At 38.4% G+C, this 18,849-nt stretch overlaps 1 protein-coding gene across 3 annotated transcripts; it reads right to left on the bottom strand.

Annotated features, from left to right (window-relative positions):
- Positions 1-5,036: 5,036 nt before the first annotated feature.
- Positions 5,037-17,657, bottom strand: lbr (lamin B receptor). Of its 3 annotated transcripts, none has more exons than XM_036581298.1 (14): positions 17,497-17,657; positions 14,992-15,163; positions 14,631-14,810; positions 13,950-14,027; positions 13,168-13,342; positions 12,852-13,048; positions 9,810-9,864; positions 9,459-9,653; positions 9,253-9,356; positions 8,576-8,701; positions 7,733-7,901; positions 7,545-7,625; positions 7,309-7,431; positions 5,037-7,160 (listed from the first exon to the last, which is right to left on the bottom strand). In XM_036581298.1, exons 2-14 carry the CDS (start codon positions 15,154-15,156, stop codon positions 7,000-7,002), a joined length of 1,809 nt encoding a protein of 602 aa, XP_036437191.1. In that variant the 5' UTR covers positions 15,157-15,163; positions 17,497-17,657; the 3' UTR covers positions 5,037-6,999. The 3 variants fall into 3 exon arrangements, with proteins under 3 accessions (XP_036437191.1, XP_036437192.1, XP_036437194.1); XM_036581299.1 differs by having other exon boundaries at positions 17,589-17,636; XM_036581301.1 differs by lacking the exon at positions 17,497-17,657 and adding an exon at positions 15,980-16,067.
- Positions 17,658-18,849: the final 1,192 nt, after the last annotated feature.

Genomic DNA, 18,849 nt, shown 5'->3' with positions numbered 1-18,849 from the left:
ATCCCAGCGGTCAATGGGCAGAAGGATAATTTAATATAATATAATATAATATAATATAACTTGCAGAAAAGTCAAATACATTTTCTGTATGTGTACAAAATGTAGACACGTTTTTTTTCACATATGAACATGTTTTCAGACACATTTCTCACATTTGATAAAAATTTCAACATGTGAGGTTTGCAAAAAGTTTGCATGTGAAATTATCATCACTTTTTTTATAATATAAAAGAAAAATAAGTGAAAAAAGCAGGAATTCCAAGTTTCCAAAAATGGATTTCAAACCATTTAAAGATACAAAAAATAGGACTCATAACAACCATGCAAAAGCTGGTAGACCAAAACCATCACCATCAGATAAACAATCCAGATCAACCAGCTTCTAAGACTGAACTTTGGAGGTGTGTCTGCAGGTTTACTTGAAAAACTGAAAGCAAGCCTGCTGGAAAAAATCAAAGCTGTAATCAAAGCAAATGATGGACACAATAAATACTGAAAAAAAACAATATTGTATTTAGTTGTTGAGACTTCTGTGTACTTTTTGGTTAACCCTTGTGTGGTGTTCAGGTCTGTGGGACCCATTTTAAATGTTTACCAAAAGAGAAAATGATGTGATTTATTATTATTTCAACCTCAGATTCTTGGTCTTTGCTCATTTTCTGTGAAGAACATATAAAATAACCCATTTTCAGTGTCTTCACTCTGTTCACCCCCCACACATTTATATTACACATGTGGTGTTGGGTGAAACTGCGGGGAGTAAAAGTGTGGAGGTGCTGTGTCCTTCACTCTGTTCTCCTCCTACATGGCCTGCTGTTAGTGTGTGTGTGTCTGTGTGTGTGTGTGTGTGTGTGTGTGTGAGGGTGGACAACATGGACAGGCTGCTGACTGGCTACAGCTGCTAAAGGAGAACCCTACATTGGACGCTTGTGATATTTTAAACATCTGGCAATCATTTTACATAAATTGTTATGGCTGTATTTATTTTTTATGTTAAACATGTTTTGTGCTTTTTTCCCTGAATCTAGAAAATGAAAAACTTGAAATTAACAGCTGTTTTGACTGTAAATTAACCTCTTCAGCTCCTTGGGACCACCGGTGGTTCCAAAACGCACTTCGTCATATTCTTCAAAACTTTCATATTTCATAAGCTACATTCAGAAGGTGGGGGTCGTATGAGGCTGTAACTGTCTTCTTTACAGTCAAATAGATGGGTGATGTAATTTTAAACCCTTATAATAAAAGAAGCTGAACAATTTTTTTTGTCTACTGAAAATCGACCCATTTTTCCACAAATCTGGGCTATAAACTATAAACAGGTGGCGTCTCTTCAGTGATCTGCTCTGTAAAAATTATTTTTATAAAATAATACAAAGAGCATCTAAGATTTTTGGCTTTCAGCTGTGAATTGTAAGCATATAGCAATATGTGTGATCATAAAACACATGTTCTGTTAATTTGAGAGGAGCTTAAAAAATAAATAAATAAATAAAACTTTACATTTATTTCATGCAGTTACTGATTAATCTGCCTTACGATTTGTTCATGTAAATATCCTGCAGCCTCCACCACAGTAAATTCTATAAGAAAGGATGGGTGGCCAATAAACTCCTCTGTCAGTAGCCTATTAAATCATGGCATGATCTAAAAGTGCAAATCAATCATGAAGGCCTGAAAAATGTTACGGCTATTTTCACCCCTTCGTTACAGCACTAAGTGAAAACGAGCAGGAGCTTCAGACCCTTTTTAAACAGGTACAGACCGCTGGAGTGACTCCATCATAACTGCTCTGCCATCCATAATTCACAACACGCAGCTTACATTATTTATGGCTGTATTAGCATTCCATAATAATCTGCTCATTCCCCAGAGAAATTCAGCAGCAAAGCTACGTGCAACTAATTAAAAGGAATGATTGCAGATAATAGGATTAAGCCATGAATGATGTGTCCGGTTCAATGAGGAAATGACCTGTGAAGTGTTTGTCTTCTGAAAGTGAGCTCACATTGATATCAAGGGTTCTACTCTTATCAGTGACCTGTGGGTGGACAGAGACGTGCAGTGCAGCAGTGACTGTATCCTCTGAGACACCACTGACGGCTCCCTAACAGCAAAACAGGCTTCCTTTATTAGGATGTAGAGGTTACACAGGGGTCAAAAGAGCAAGCACATTAGCCTGCCCACTTAAACCCTTAAAATTATGGTTCTTCAAGGGTTCTTCAGTAAAGAAAATGGTTCTGTACAGAACCGTTAACACTCAAAGAACTCTTTGCGTTCTGTGCATCGTGAAAGGGTTCTTCAGATTGATGGAGAATGTGCTATAGATGGTTCCCTATAGAACCTTTTCGAAAAAGGTTCTTCTATTGTTACAGGCTTGACATCGTAATGGTAGAACCCGTTTTGCTGCAATATAGAACCTTTTCTTCATGAGGATGTAGAGTTTACACAGGGGTCAAAAGGGCAAGTACATTAGAACGCCTATTCATCCTGCGCTCTGCTACACACTTAAAAATGATGGTTCTTCAAGGGTTCTTCAGTAAAGAAAATGGTTCTGTATAAAACCATGAACACTCAAAGAACCCTTTGCGCTCTTTGCATTGTGAAAGGGTTCTTAAGATTGATGGAGAATGTGCTGTAGATGAAAAGGATTCTATATAGCACCAAAAAGGGTTTGTCTATTGTAACAGGCTTGACATCGTAATGGTAGAACCCGTTTTGTTGCTATATAGAACCCTTTCTTCATGAGGATGTAGAGTTTACACAGTGGTCAAAAGAGCAAGAACATTAGCCCACCTACTCATCCTGCCCTGTGCTACACACTTAAAAATTATGGTTCTTCAAGGGTTCTTCAGTAAAGAAAATGGTTCTATGTAGAACCATGGACGCTCAAAGAACCCTTTGCGCTCTTTGCATCGTGTAAGGGTTCTTCATACTGATGGAGAATGTGCTGTAGATGGTTCCCTATAGAACCTTTTTGAAAAGGGTTCTCCTATTGTTACGCGTTTGACATCATGATAGAAGAACCCTTTTTCAGGAAGCTTCTATATACAGGGAGATTCAAAAAGATTCATCCGATTTCAAAATGATTTATTTCACTTGTAAATCGTTACAGATCAATGCAGTGAACTGTAAATGGTTTAAATGAGCATAAAGTTTATTATGTAATTGTACATGGTCTCAGTTTGAACCTCCTCCAGCTGTACAGACAACATCAACACCATAGTCAAACTCATCCCATACTGGATTGAGCATGTCGGGTGTCGCTGCACTCACGGCTCTTTCAGTGCGATTTCGGAGATCATCCAGTGTTGTGGAACCAACGGCGAACGCTCTGAGCTGTTGGAGCTTCACTGCCCACGAAAATCACACTGCACAGTTCTGACGGATTCACTCTTATTGAAGTGGAGAACGCAGAACGCTTTCTGCTCAGGGGTCTCATCTCCTCTCAGACTGAAGGGAGCCATCTTCCACTGACAGTCAGAAACTCTATGGCCTCCTCTTTCAGTTGGTATCTGATTGGTTCCTAGGAGCCTCGAGGCTGTAAAAATATGGCGCTTTGAAATTGGATTAATCTTTTTGAATCACCCTGTATTTTACGGGCTGGATAGAATTGCACTGTGGGCCTGATCTGGCCCGCAGGCCTTGTGTTTGCAGTGCATGGGATGCACAGTCCTGGTCCTGGAGATCTGCCACCCTGGAGAGTTGAGATCCAGCACACCTGACTCAGATGCTCCTGAAGGCCTTCATTAACTGGATCAGGTGTGTTTGATTAGAGGTGTAACTAAGCTAACTAAGTAACTAAACTAATAAGAAGGTATCAATAAACCGTTAAATCAATAAACTATTAAAATGAAAATATAGTAACTTAACAAGTAACAGATCAGATAAGGATTAAATTAAAAAGATAAATTAACAAAATAGATGTAAGACGACAGACAATAATAAGAAAGATAAAAAAGTAAAAGAACAGCTAAGACGTAGCTAAAACATACCAAAAATCATCTTAAAAGTTAAATAAAACCAAATAATATGACCCAAAGGTGTCCTATAGAAAAAACACAGTGGTAAGGTTAATCATTAAGCCAAATCCCATTAGAAAGCAAATCCATTAAGTTTTAATCCTAATTGTTTTAAGTGTTAATGATAAAAACTAAAGTCGGAGAGTGAAAGTGACCAGTGTTGGGTCATTCATTGGTGTCTGGGACTTCAGTAGAATGAAACAGAAATATGACACGTCATAATTCTTAAATACCGCAGTACATTTTATCACTGAGTGTGTTTACATGCACTTAATAATCTGATAGCTGCAGAAAATCAGATTTTGTTAGTAATCCGATCAACACATTTACATGTTCTTGAGTAATCAGATAATGGGGAAACTCCAGGTCTACGTGAGTCGGATAGTAATCAGATTTCTGCTTTACAACCAGCCAATAAACTCTCAGAAGTGACGTAAACGTAACATAAAACTCATGCCGCATTTTTTTTTAAACATTGCGCCGCTTTCCCTGAAAATATGAACATACATCATCTAGAAGATGAAGAATATTTAAATCCTTCGTTTGGTTTCGGTGCCTCTCCATAAGTGTTCTGCTGCGTCTGTGCAGACTGAGAAATCCGAAAGAAATCAGAGTAAGAGTTTACATGCACTGAGAAATCTGATTACTGAGCTAAAATCCAGCTCCCTTTATCAGATTTATGGTTTGGAGTATGGTGTTTACATGACCATATGAATAATCGGATAACTGCAGAAATCTGATTATGATCAGATTATTGAGTGCATGTATACACACTGTATGTTATATGGCCCAGCCCCCGTACAAGACACAGAACCTATTAAAACAGCAGTGAGAGTGTATGCCTATGTTTGACAGCCAATGTTTATGAAGCATAGGGGATTTCCAATCCTGGCAACCCTACACTTTACACATATCTGTGCTTTGGCCCATCTAGAATTTGGGCCAGACAGGGAAGACAAGGAAGAAAAACAAGCCTCAATCAGCAGGCAAACACAAAAATGACAAAATACTGAAAACTTTATTTTTTTTTTTGCAAAACATTTTGTACAATGCAAGGTCTGATCTGTAGGTCACAGACTTGGAGAGGCAAACAGAAAATCAGGACTAATATGTAATATTGTTTGTCACCATTTCATTAGAAAACGTGCCATTTGACCAAAAACAGCTGGCTGAATTGCTGATGGAAAAGGAAGACAAATGTTACAAGATAGAAACAATAAAATTATAATTGAAATAATGATATTGGGAATTCAGGCTTAACCATAAAGGTAAAAAAATGCAACATTAAATATCTATCAAAAAATAAAAACTACATCTACCGGAAATCATCTAAGAAAAAAAGATTATAAAATATATACATTGCATTCAGAGGTGGAACATGTATTTGCTAGTTTAGACTCTAGTTCGCGGTTCTCTAATCTACAGTGGCATTTTAACAGAGAAGACTTAAATGGCTGAAAATCTCAATCTTCAAGTTGACAATCATTAGCTTAGCTGTAAATACCGGATAAATCGCTCATTCTATAAAAATACAGATTTGCTACAATAGGAAAGAAGGTTGCAGTTTCTTGATCAACCCATTTTTACAAAGTAACACAATTAAATAAATTAAAGCATCAGTAACGTCCTTATTTGTGAGGCTGGTTGCTTAAATTAATGATAAAGGATTTATAAATAGGGACAATTTACATCCATTTTATAGTCGTTTACCTTTTAATACTTAATTCAAATCTGCCAATATCACGTGTGAAGCAAAACTCGGAGCTTCTGGTTAATTACATGCTGCAGATAGTTCTCTTTTTCTCCGACACCCCTGACAGTGGCTTTAGGTTATAATTAAAGTTAGATATAATTTACATTTCCTGCTACGAAGGTTTCAACACCTTCACATTTTAGTACATAAAGAAGTGGAAATGCATATATTATATCGCTGCTGCCGGATCAAAACCTGGTACCTCCAAAATGGTAAGGAAAAAACCTACTTTACTTTTAATGTAAGTCAACGGAACCAGACATTTAGGTTATGTCTTTTAGTCAATTCATCATGAAATTTACATACAATGTAAAAGGCAACGACATCAGCGATATATTATATGCAACTGTATCATATACATTAAAGCCTTCATTAAAATAGTGGAGTGTTTGCCTTCCAGCAAGGCTAAAATGGGCATAAAAAGATTTCTTATTATTCTTTTGAGAAAGATTTAGCAACGATTCTCCTACCTGAAAAAAGGTGTTTGGATAGCTAGAACCAAACTAACCTTTTTCCAGAACAGGAGAGAAGAAACTGACAACAGACCTGAGGTAGCAAAGCCCAATCTTACAAACTTTGGATAACATGTCTACCCATAGTGCATACCATGCCTAAAATGAATTAAAACAAAATAATAGTAATAATAATAAAAAATAAAAAAAACACTGAAAATCTGCATCAAAATATATACAAAAATTAAGACAAAACCTTCTAGTTGATTCTTTTGTTGTTTTATCACGAAGCACTGGTCCTGAGAGAGCACATAACTGCTTGTTCATACTATACAAATAATTAAAAAACAAAAAAAAAAAGCATTTATATCCCATCATACATAATATACAAAAGCAGTATACCAAAACTGTATTCTTGCAAAATATTTTTGAAAATTAAAAAAGCAAAGCAAATGGTGTAATACTTCAAATATGTAAGAAGGTACTGTAAGAGATGATGCTATGTAAATGTATGGCGGAGACTGAGTAGAAAAAGATTTATGTACATTAATATACATATTCAGGAGAGCTTAAAACTGGGGCAACTTCAGAAATTGACGTTTTACGAAAGTATAATTTAAGATACTCCGAAAATGACTTTAATTAAAAACAATATTTTGTTCATTTCTAGGACTCAAATAGCTGCCAAGCTGCTCAATGACAACAGCTTAATTTGTGCTCGGTTGTTTGGTTTTTCTCCAGAAATTTAGCACGCCCCAAACGTCCATTACAATTCTCAGTATATCCCAGGGAAGATGCGGTAACGCACTGCTTTGCAGTACTCCCCCCACGCCAAGCCATACTTTTTCCTACACTGGCGCTCATCTCGTGCATTGCGATGGACCAGCAGGAGAATCAAGTAGGTGAGGTAAAAATAAGGAATCACGTGATTGAAACCTGCAGAAGAGCAGAGAAACATAAGAAACAGCATATGAACACACAATTCTGATACAGACAAAAGGTTTTTCAATTTTTTTTATAGGCTCTGCAATCAGAGGTCAGTTTAAACAGATCAGATTACTATCATACAAATCTTAACACTCACCACATGATAAGGACCAGGCCAGAGCCATAATGATGTCACCGAGGTAATTCGGATGACGGACAAAACCCCACAGACCAGAGACGATGAGACTCTTTCCAGTTGCAGTCGGAATCGTTTTCAGATCTGAGCATATAAAAAAAATCAATAAATTGACAGTTTTTAAAAAATCTAAATTAAAACTCAAACCATTTTTATTTCCTTTCCCCCCTTTTTCAAAGAGCCAAACAGACACTTACGAGACAGTGCAGGATCTGATGGATTTCTTCTAAAGGCAAATTTCTGAGAGTTGGCTTTCCGGAAAATGTAATAACCAACAACTGATGGGATCATAAGAGAAACCGATTATTAAAGAATTTCTCAAAAACAACTTCGCATTCTCATACAAACATATGACTTTGTGTGTAACCAAAAGAAACTCACTGACCATTCATTATGATGATGGCTACAATCCAGAACACGGAGAGGTCACTGGGATGACTGGCGAGGTAGTAAGCCTGGCAAGTGAAAGTAAAAGGAACCCAGGCCAGATCTCCAAATGCCAGCATGAACCCAAAGCCGTCATACACTATATCCATCATGGTTAGAAGTTTCTCCTGAGATTGAGATAGTTTCATTGAGCATTCAATAACCAAGCCTTTAACTCAGTAGTAATTAAGAGCAATGGAACAGGACATGTTGCTGCATAAAACAGTTCAGCCTTTTCTCTCTGAGCGACGCAGAGAAACTTGTCCATGCATTTGTTACGAGTTGATCACTGTAATGACCTTCTTCCTGGACTTCCTAAGAAAACAATACATCCCTTACAGAGAAAACAGAGAGATCAGATCACTCCCGTATTAAAAGAGCTGCACTGGCTGTCTGTATCATTCAGGATAAGTTTTAAAGTTCTGCTACTAGTTTTTAAGGCTCTAAATGACCTTAAAGCACCGTTTACATCAGAGTGCCTGTCTGTTTATGTTCTACCACATAATCTTAGATCTGCAGATACTGACCTTCTACAAATACAGAAAACAATGGAGAGGCCTCATTAAGTTATTCTGCTTCTAAACTGTGGAACTCAATTCCACACTTTATTAGACAGTCAAGCTCAGTGATCACTTTTAAGAAGCATCTAAAAAAGTCTCTTTAACTCAGCATTTAATTAAAACTCTGTCTTGTGGTCTTTATCTTTCAATTTGATCTGTTATTTTCTTATAATTCTAAATTAATACTTACAATTTCTTGAATAATTATTTATCATCTGTCTGTAAAACAACAACAACGGTACCTCATGCCAAAGGCCATCAGCAACCCAAAGCAGCTGGAAGCCGTTCACCAGGAGCATGGCTGGGGAGGGGGTGTCAAGATTCTGGCGTTTCATCTCAGCAAGTAACATGGCAAAGTTTATCACAAGCTACAAAAAGGAGAAGTAATATGAAGCAGCTTTTAACAAAGGTGATGTAGTCAAAAACAAAAAAAGAACAAAGAAACAAAAAAGAGTGTGTTTTGTTTTAAATATTGTTGCTGTTGGAATCTCCAAAATGACTTTACAGGACAAAGAAAAGGAAAAAAAAAGAAAAGGGGAAAAACCAAAAAAACAAAACAAAAAAAAAAACAACAAAAAAACAAATAATCTACTTTTAATGTAAGTCAATGGAATCAGACTTTTTCCCACCCCAAGTAATTTTGGGCTGTTTATTTTAGTCCATTCAACATGAAATTTGCAACAAAAAAGGCCAACAGGTGTTTTTATATTATGTCAAAAACTGAAAAACGCCAAAAAGGGAGATACGAGGTTTTGTTCCGCCAGCAGCGATACGCATACATTAGCTACAAAATGATAAATTTAACCAGCAGAGGATGCAACAGTGATATCGGTTTAGCACAGATTAAGTACATACATAATACAAAAAGTAACACACGACTACATGAAAAAACAAAAACAGTTTAGTTTTGACTGCTTACCCAACCAATCAGACCTGGACGCATTTCGCAGAAGAATTTAATATCAAAGTTCTTGATGCGTGGGTTCAGCTCACGCCCCATGAAGAAGTCATAAAACACATAACCTGTTCAAGAAAATGAGGAAACTCTTGAATAATATTAACAAAATCACTACTCACAGACTGACTTCACAGCACTGTAGGATTTCCATACACAGACACACTTACCAGAATTGCCAGCAGGGGCAAGCTCATCGACAGCAGCCCAGCGGGAACGGATAAACAGGTAAGTACTGAGAAGAACGGAGATGATCAGGGCAGAGGTGTAGAACTGCAGGAAATGAGCGTGGATGTAGCTGAGATCTACTTCGTTATACACAGCAGCACCAACCGCCATCGCACTGATGATCAGCGCATAGAAGCCTGATAGACAGAAGACAGGACTCAACTTCCAGGAGTATCACATCATTTAAGAACCCCTTTAAAAACAACTACTTCTATTAAATCACAACTTTTATGTAAACAATTAACAGTAAGGTGGAATATTAAAAGAAATCACTGAAAATCAGATTGACTCACCATTGATCCTGTATTTTAATGTTGTCCCGTTCTTCAGAGGCATTCCTTCAACAACCTAAGGAGGGAATTAATGAAGGAGGGACAGATAAAGAGAAAAGACTGAACTACACATGACCCTGACTGAGTCTGGAAAAACAAGAGAGAAAAAGAGCAACAGATAAACCTAAGTAGTGACTAAGTCTAGTGACACAGCAGACTTTTTAAAATCTTGTCTGGTACACTATGAATAGTATTCTGATCATGTCATAACTGTGCTGCTACCATTTTCGGTAGAAAACTTGTAGTTCATTCAGCAGTGGTGTGGCTATTTGTAAAGAGATTAGCCATTATCAGTCCAGCAAAGGCAGTAAATCAAGTTTTTTTTTCCCTTTCAAATCTACTTTTTAAAGCAAACTAACCAACATGTTTGAGCGTATTGCCTTGATTTTATCTGATTTGTTGCTGCAGTGATGGATAAAATCTGAAATCTAAATGGCTGAGATTTCCCCACTGCAATACTAGCGCCTCATTCCAAACCGCATAGTAGCACAGTAAATAACGTGTATCAAATAGTGCAGCACCACTGGAAGTGCGCTCATTAGCAGAGTAAAGTACAGAAGTGTTTGGTTGAGGACGCGATCAGCCAGTGCAACGCATTCAATAGTCTAGCAGCTAAAGTGGCTAATTCAGCAAAACGTTTAAGGTATTTGTTGATCTAGGATGCATTTATGGACCCTTTTTACAGTCAGGATTTTACTTCCAGTTTAAGCGCCAATAGGGTAAAACTCACTTCCACTCCATATAAAAACTGCCGAAGTGAAGTCACAATGTTACAGTAGTGTACCATAATGCTCAAACATTGAGTTACAACAGCCATATTTTAGTTTTCCTGCACTGTCGTGACAAACGGTGAGAATATAAAATGGATGGAAGCACCGATTTAACTGTAAACAGAGCTAAAATGCTGTATGTGTGTTGTAGCCCTGTTTTTACTCAGTCTGCTGCAGCTGCTCACAACAAGCAGCCTCAGTGTCTTTGTACAACCTGCCAGCGATTTTTTATAATATTTATGTTTTAAAAAGAAAGAAGAACTTTTATATGGTGGTATGAATTTCGGTAGCCTGTTTACTACGTTTACTACGTGGCTTTTCCCAGACCACAAACAACTAGATAGCTATGAGAAATGGAAATCTAAATTTTACAGCATAACCGTGATGCTAAAATACAAGTTAGCTAGGAGTTGCGTTTTTGACTGAACAGTGAAAGGCAGCTGTTATCCGAAGTACTGCTTCAAACATTGTCATGAAACTAAAAGAATGATGCTGTTTGGCAGATTGCTAACATAGCTAGCCAGCTAGCTTTAAAGTCTGCTACTCATATGAAGCTGGTGTTCCTTAAACTGCTAACGGTAGGCTGGCTAGCGCATGTAGCCTGCTAGCCTACCATAAACTAAAAGATCTATCAAATAGGCTATTCATATAAAAAGGATTGTTTTGCATTTATAAATGTTAAAGAAGTCGCTGGCATGCTGTAAATGTGTCACAGAGACTGTTCCATGTTTACCAGCAGCTAATGTAAGCTAGCCCCTTGTTTGGGAATACAGCTACAGTTAGCTAACTAGCTACATCTAAAAGTCTGCCAAATTCATACATACGAAAGTTCTTCTTTCTTTTAAAACACATATTACAGAAATTGCTGGCATGTTGGCAGCTGCAGCAGCAGTAAACAGGGCTACACCACACATACAGCATTTCAGCTCTGTTTAAGGTTTAATCGGTGCTTCCATCCACTTCTTATCCTCACTATTTGTTGTGACAATGCATGAAAACTAGCCCAGTGTTTGAGCATTATGGTACACTACTATAACATTTTAACATCGCTTCTGCAGTAATTATATAGAGCGGATGTTAGTTTTACCCTGCTAACACTTAAACCGGATGTAATGGTGACTCTTTGTAAGGTCCAATTTGAGGTAAATTAATGCGTTTATTGAATGAAGATGATGTTGGCATCTTGTTCACCAGCTTCTCTTTCGAAGTTCATTCTACATTTAAGGCACCTTAATGAAACTGAAACACCATTTCAGGTGGAACGGAAAATGTGAATAAGACCCTGGCGAATAAAGAACTTCAGCTTCATATATGTGTGTGTATTATTTAAGAGCTTTCGCAGTTTTGGTATTAATTTTTATTAGTTTTTTTTAAATCTCACATATCGTAATTTTCGGAAGGGGTGCAGGTTCTATGGATCCAGCCCACCAATCTAGCTAATCCTCGCTCTATAGCATTTTCTGGAGACTGCATCTAAAGGGTCCACATATCTTTTTATGCGTCCACAAGTCTTTTCCAGGGTCTTTCTGGTCTATTTTGCTTGGTTTTCATCCATCTGCAGGGTTGCAGCAGCAACAGCGGTGATGAGATGGGTCTTTCAGAGCATAAGCAAGGTAATACTCTGACTACCAAGATGGCGACGCGGCTTTCTTAATGATGTAATTGAATATTATAAAAATACAAATATTAAGCTCTTCTCTTAGATGAAAATTTTTTTTTAATACAACCATTGGTTGTACTAAAATACTAAAAAAATTACTAAAAACTAATAAAGAATATTTTTACCTGCTTCTAAATGGTTCTCTAAAACCTAAAAACAGATTTTTTTTTCCACACCATTACATATCCAGGGACTACACGAATGCGCACGACGTTTAGTGTACCATAAAAGGAATCTGTGACCTTGTGAACTTTTCAGGAGGTGAAAAGATCATTTATGTGTAAATGGTTCTAAACAGGTTCTCAAAAGGCCCTTTAAGAGAACAAATGTTTCCCAAGAACTTGCAGAATCAGCCAGAAAACAATCATTTTCAAAAACTGGCCTGACTCAAGAGGCTGAAGAACAAGATCTCCTATTATCCAGCTCTCTTTCCAGCTTGTAGCCTATTCCTGATGAGTAATCTAATTTAGCCCGTCCTGCTGAAGCTTATGAGCGATACAGGAATAAGAGGCAGTGGGTAGAGTAGTCATGTGCCTGGGCTCCAGGTCACGAGAGTCATGTGATTGGAAATACCTTGCCGACAGGGAGAAGAGAGAGAACAGCCTGGAAGAGCAGCCAGAGGAGCACAATGCCAAAGACCTGGCAGTCCCAGAGAGAATGAAGCGGAGGAGGCATGAGGGGGAAGTTGAGTAGACTAGCATCCTCCTGAGCACAGAGTATAAGCAAGGCCAGTACCATCACAGGCAGAAACAGCAGCCAAAATAACACACCTAGAATGAGAAAGAAAAGTGAGCAGGAGTCTTGAAATACATCTACAAAAGAGCTTCTTTTAAGGGGTTTCTTTGACCTGATATTTGTGTGAAAGTGTGACAGTGTGCAGGCCTCTTACCAAACCTCCCTCCAAACTCCAGCTCTGTAGTTTTGATGGCTTCCCGTGGTGTGGCCTGCTGCAAAATTGACTCCGCCTTTTTCTCCAGCTCTACGGGTCGGCCGTCACCCTGGTCCTTCCTGCGGCGAAGGTTGTAACGGGCTCCTACCTGGTTCTCTGATTCTTCCTCAGTCTTCTACAAGAAAACAATAAACAAGAATGAGTGTGACATTCATAAAACAAACAAAACTTCATTACAGAGCAATCAACTTCAGCTGTGCAAGCTCTTGCTGTCCTTCTCACAGTCCCCCTTTAAAAGCTAAGCAAATACTGCACTATTCTTAGGCTCAGATGGACTTCCGAGTATATAAAAGAATATATATAATCCTACTTCACAAGAAAACACCTTATTTCATCAAGAAATGAAATACAAAAAGAAAAAGATTATGTAATCTGCAGCACCTCTCATCCATGAATGTGATTAAGTAATTAAGTAGTCCAGTTTAGATTCAAATTCAAAGGAGTGCACATTATACTGTACTTTTAGAAACAAATATGAAAATGCTACAAAGTGCCTTCTGAATCACATTAAAAACATTAACCGTATTAAAAAGACATGTTTGAAAATGTGTGTCTGGGTAATTTTCTAAAGTCAGCTGTAGCTTTGTGCCCAAAGACATAGAGCCCACTTGCTTGCACGAATACCATTTCCCATTTGACAATAAAATCACAAAAGTATTTAAAGAAGATTAAAGAAATTGTCACACGGCCATGACTTTCACAGATACACGATGCATCCTCACCTCATTGACTTTGTTAGCTGTATCATTTTCCTCTTTCTTTTCATGCCTATTGTTGCTATTGTTCTCAAGTGGCACAGCCTGAAACAATTGGGGACACGAGGCACACATGTGAGGGAAACACAGAGGAAGAAATGAAGGGGACAACATTTTTATGGTTCACCAAGAATGATCCAAACAAGATAATAAAAGCATTTAAAAAGGAGAAAAACATAAATAAATAAATACAACGAAATAAAACACACTTGAGAGTTGGATGGAAAATGTTTAAACTAATACTTTGATAATTATGTTACTGAACTGTTATAAACGGTTTATAACAACTGTGCAAATACCAGAAGAAGGTATTTAAGGTCCATGCTCTGTTCTAACAGGTGAAACTCACAGGCTAATATTAACCTTCATCATTAAGGTCACTGAGTATGTCTCCATTTTCGTTGCCTCCACAGAAAATAAGCCGTTTCAAGCTGAACTCTGATTTCTCTGCACCTCAGCTGTTCCCACCCTGCTCTGAATAGCCTACCCAGAATTCATAGCAAGAATGATCTCAAATCAAAGTAACAAAAATCTGACCGTACTTACAAGAGAACAAAGATACGTCAAGTGTTTTCTCTCCCTCTGACACACACTTTCACAGGAAACTTAAAAAAAGACAGCATATTCAGACTGAGTGGGTGTCCTTACCACAGGAGTGAGGCGCACTTCTAGCACCTCTTTAAGTTTCTCCTTGCGCACTTCTGTGGTGCGAGATGAGGAGCGACGTGACGACCTGGCCGGTGAACGAGAGCGGCTTCGGCGAGTACGGCCCGGCGAGCGAGAACGAGAGCGGGAACGAGAGCGGCCCTGCTTGAACCCGGTCAGACTCTGCAAAGACAGGACAATGCTCAATGTGTGGAAACATGTAAAGTCACATGTACTTACACTATATTAATTACAAGTTAAGAGCACTACTACACAGAACACGCTTCCTTTAGCTTAAAGTTTCACAAGGGCATTTAACACAACATAAAAAGGCATGTTGAGCGTGGGAGTTGGGGGTTTTTACCTTGATATCTCCGTCTTTCAGCTCCAGCTCTGTGCCGTCTTTGTAGATGACGGTGTAGAGCTGAGTCTTGGGGTCGTACCTTAGCACTTTGACTTCATAATAGAGGCTACTGCCGGGCCAGCGGCCCATCACAGTATCCCCAGGCTGAAACCTGACAGCTGGCATCTTTTACCTACAGTTCAATACAGGAGACAAACATAAGCATCTGGAATGCACTGATTCTTTACATAGGCAACACAACTTTACACCCATTTTTCACCACAATTAACCAACAAACGTGTGAAACAACCACGACTATCAACCCACAACATAAATCATGTAACCTTTGGCTCTTACATCACATTTTAAGTGCCTCCTACAAGCATTTCATACAACAGAGACAAATGACCTCATGAAGAAAAAGTATGGTGAACCACAGATACACATTGCATGATGACAATGAAGCTGTGATGTCAGCAGTGGCTGTCTCAGAAGTGCTGACAGGCCTGTCCCCACCGGGCTGAATTACTGCGAGTACTTTCACACTGTAGTCTCTGCACATGCCCTTTTGTTGCCCCCTCAATAGCCTTTGTAAAAGGGATTCTGGTACCAGACAGGTAATAGCTACTTCTAGTCTTATTTTTAAACGATATACAGTCTTACCTCCTCCTCTAACACAGTGCTTCTCAATGCATAGATGCTTTGTAAGTATACCAAGGTTTGCGCGCTCCATGCTCAACACTATAACAAAACATTTAGATTACACCAATAACCCTCATTTCACACAAACAAACTGATTAAAATACAAAACCTTAACAAGATACTCATACGTACATGTGCTCAGCCAACAAATTAAACACCTTTACAGGGACTGGCGGCTTTAATCATATCAAAAACATTTTAAAAAGCGCAAAATTAAACCCAGATGCGTAAGGGAGTCGCCAAGACCAAAATCTGCATCTAATCTTACAAAAACATTCCATAGATTCCTCATTGAACAGAGACGAACCCAAAGATCTGAGTTTTGGTCCAGTCCTTGCTTGGCTTCCACACGGCTCCAGGGTGCAAAGTGAACGCAAACATCTCAGTCAAGTCAAAGATTCAGTGTTGGTGACTATAGATGGGGCGGGGCAGCCATTACAGACCCCCTACACCCCCCACCCCAACAAAAAAAAATCTTCATTGGGCAAATCAGAAACTTAAGACAGCAGCTAGCGTTTTAATACAGGGAACAGACTGAACACAGTTCCCTTTAAATCACTCAGTCTATTAAATGCAATCTATAAAAACAGGACAGTGAGTTATACTGAAACTGTGCCAATGTTACAGCAAATCTAAAGGAAGTCACCACGGCAGAAGCCTTTTTAAAAAATGGTAGATAGTTTTCTTTAATTCTGTTGAACTATACATTGACCTCGTTGCTAATTTCGACAACAGGAGAACTGCGTCCACTTAATAAGAAAACCAAGGCAATTAATACATACACCAAGGGAAGATACTGCTCCTTTAACAAAAGGTTCAAGTGACAGACTCAATGGAGGGAAAACGTCATGTATTCAAACAGGGCGAGTATCAGGCTACACATGACATTCACCGTAACTCTATACTCAGGACTTGCGCACCACAGCTATAATAAAACACACTGAAATAATTTCACTCACGTTTCTTTTAAATCTACGGGACATTGCCGGCAGCAAGAAGCCACAAATGACAGGCACTGTGGCAATAACAGATAACGTTAGAAGTTAGCCAGCTTGCTAGGTTAACTAGGTTAGCCAAGGTTAACACAGGCTAAAAAACAGTCTAACAGCGACTTTGCGAGATGGGAATGAAACATCGATCAATGTTAGTTAACTATCTTAAAAATACAAGCCCGTGTGGAAAGTTCGGCGCCAAAAAACTTCATCTGACACACCTGTAAGATTCAGGCAGCGGAGAAGAGGCGCGAGAACAAGTTTCGGTTGGCCGAGCTAAAGCTAAATCAGCTAAATAACAGACGTTAGTTTAAATTTAGTAACGCTAAATAAGGTCGTTACGCCGCACACGGCATTTCTCTCCGACATGGACGTCAACTTACTACAGATTTAGCTACTAAAACCAAACTTACAGACTAGTGAGCGCTAATCAAACTGAACGCAAAGCGGATAGGTTTCCTGTGACAAGCCGGTTAGCAGAGCTAAAGCTAACTGAAACAGCGAACGCCCACCGCGGGACTGCGACTCAGTAACTCCGTTCAGCGGGTTAAACATAAAAAACAGGCACTGGGTCTGGTTTCAGACAGACAACATGCTGCGCATACATTAAATAATTGTTTAAAATTATAGAAAAATGCGTGCTTTTCCCATTTTAACGTAGTTAGGCAAGAGTTCAACACCTGCGAAACGGCTCTCAGTGCAACATTAGCTTAGCGCGGATCTCGAAGCGGACCGACTGTGTCCAAGTACCGTTAACTCAGTTTCCCAACAAAGGCTTTTAGATTTAACACAAAAGAACAGTCATTGAAATCATAAACGCAGTATTTCCTACCTGTTGGTGAAAATAGACAAGCGTTTAGTACGTAAACCAGAGTCGGCTCGCTTTAAGTTCATAAAAAATAAATATATATTTCAAAAAAATACCGTCCCGGCGCAGCGTCCGTTCCTCCCTCTCTGAACACGCAACCTACCAGCGTCTGTGATGGCGCGAAGCTTAGCGATTGGCTACCAGCCTTCTGTTTTTGAACGTCCCCGTGTTGTGATTGGACGACGGCGGATTTTAAATGGTAAGAGCCAATCAGCGCTCTCCTCCGAGATCTGCCTCTAGTTGTAGTTATGTCAGTTTTGTGCTTCACAAAATGGAGTCTGCGCTCCTTCAGCGGAGAAGAGAGCTCGATGTGTGAGGAGAGATGGGTGGGAAAAGAAGGGAGACAGGGAGAAAACGACTAGAAGAGTTAACGTTTTCGTTCTGTCTGTAAAGTGAAAAGGTTCTATATTTAGTGAAGATTCACATTTGAGACCTTTTTTCTACGAAACGGTCGTGTTTTTTAATTAAAAAACCCCCAAAGCTTAAGCAGTAACGTTACTGAGGCTCTTCTGGTTGTTGGAGATGGAGTGAAATGTCATACACGACGGTAAAAGGCTGTTCTTCGCAGTAAGACTTACTAATGTAAAAGCTGGTGGTTTCTAACAACAGTGGAGGTTGTCACAGTATTATGTAATGTTAATGTAATTTTTGACTTGCCAATGTAGGTGGATTGAATAAATTTGAAAGTATTTTTTTTTACATTTTTTAAATATAATTTATTACCGACCCTTTATTTTATGATAAATTGTCGTCGAAGCAATCGTATTACTATACTATAAAATATAGTCTTTTTTATTATTTTATTTAATTTCCTTCTTTCACACATTGGTAACTTTAGCCTAAATTTTAATCTAGTTATTTTGTGGTATGTAGAAAAAAAGAAAAAAAAAATCCCCTTTTCATACCCTACAGATTCTTAAACTCCCAGACTTTATTTCTAGGTTTTCATCATTAAATAACTGCCAACATTATGGGCACACATTGGGTGCCATGTTTTATTCCTGTGTGTAAATGCAAAATAAATAAATAGATAAAAAAATAATAATAATAAAAAAAAATGCAGTGCCATGTTATAGCTAGGTATGTGCTGATACATACATGTAATATCACAGTAAAAACCTTTTATCATGGTTTACGAAATCGTCACTATATTGTTTTAAGGGAAAAAAAAAACATACAAACATATACATAGATAATACATACATACATACACACACACATGGCATGTTCTAAATGCCATTTTCAACAGTGTTGGGGAATTTCTGTATATAAAAAAACCTGCCTGATGGGATTTTTGGTATCCCCTGGATTTTATTT

This window comes from Colossoma macropomum, unplaced genomic scaffold (genome assembly GCF_904425465.1).
Source record: "Colossoma macropomum unplaced genomic scaffold, Colossoma_macropomum, whole genome shotgun sequence".
Taxonomy (NCBI): Eukaryota; Metazoa; Chordata; class Actinopteri; order Characiformes; family Serrasalmidae; genus Colossoma; species Colossoma macropomum.
This window is presented reverse-complemented; position numbering and strand designations above follow the sequence as displayed.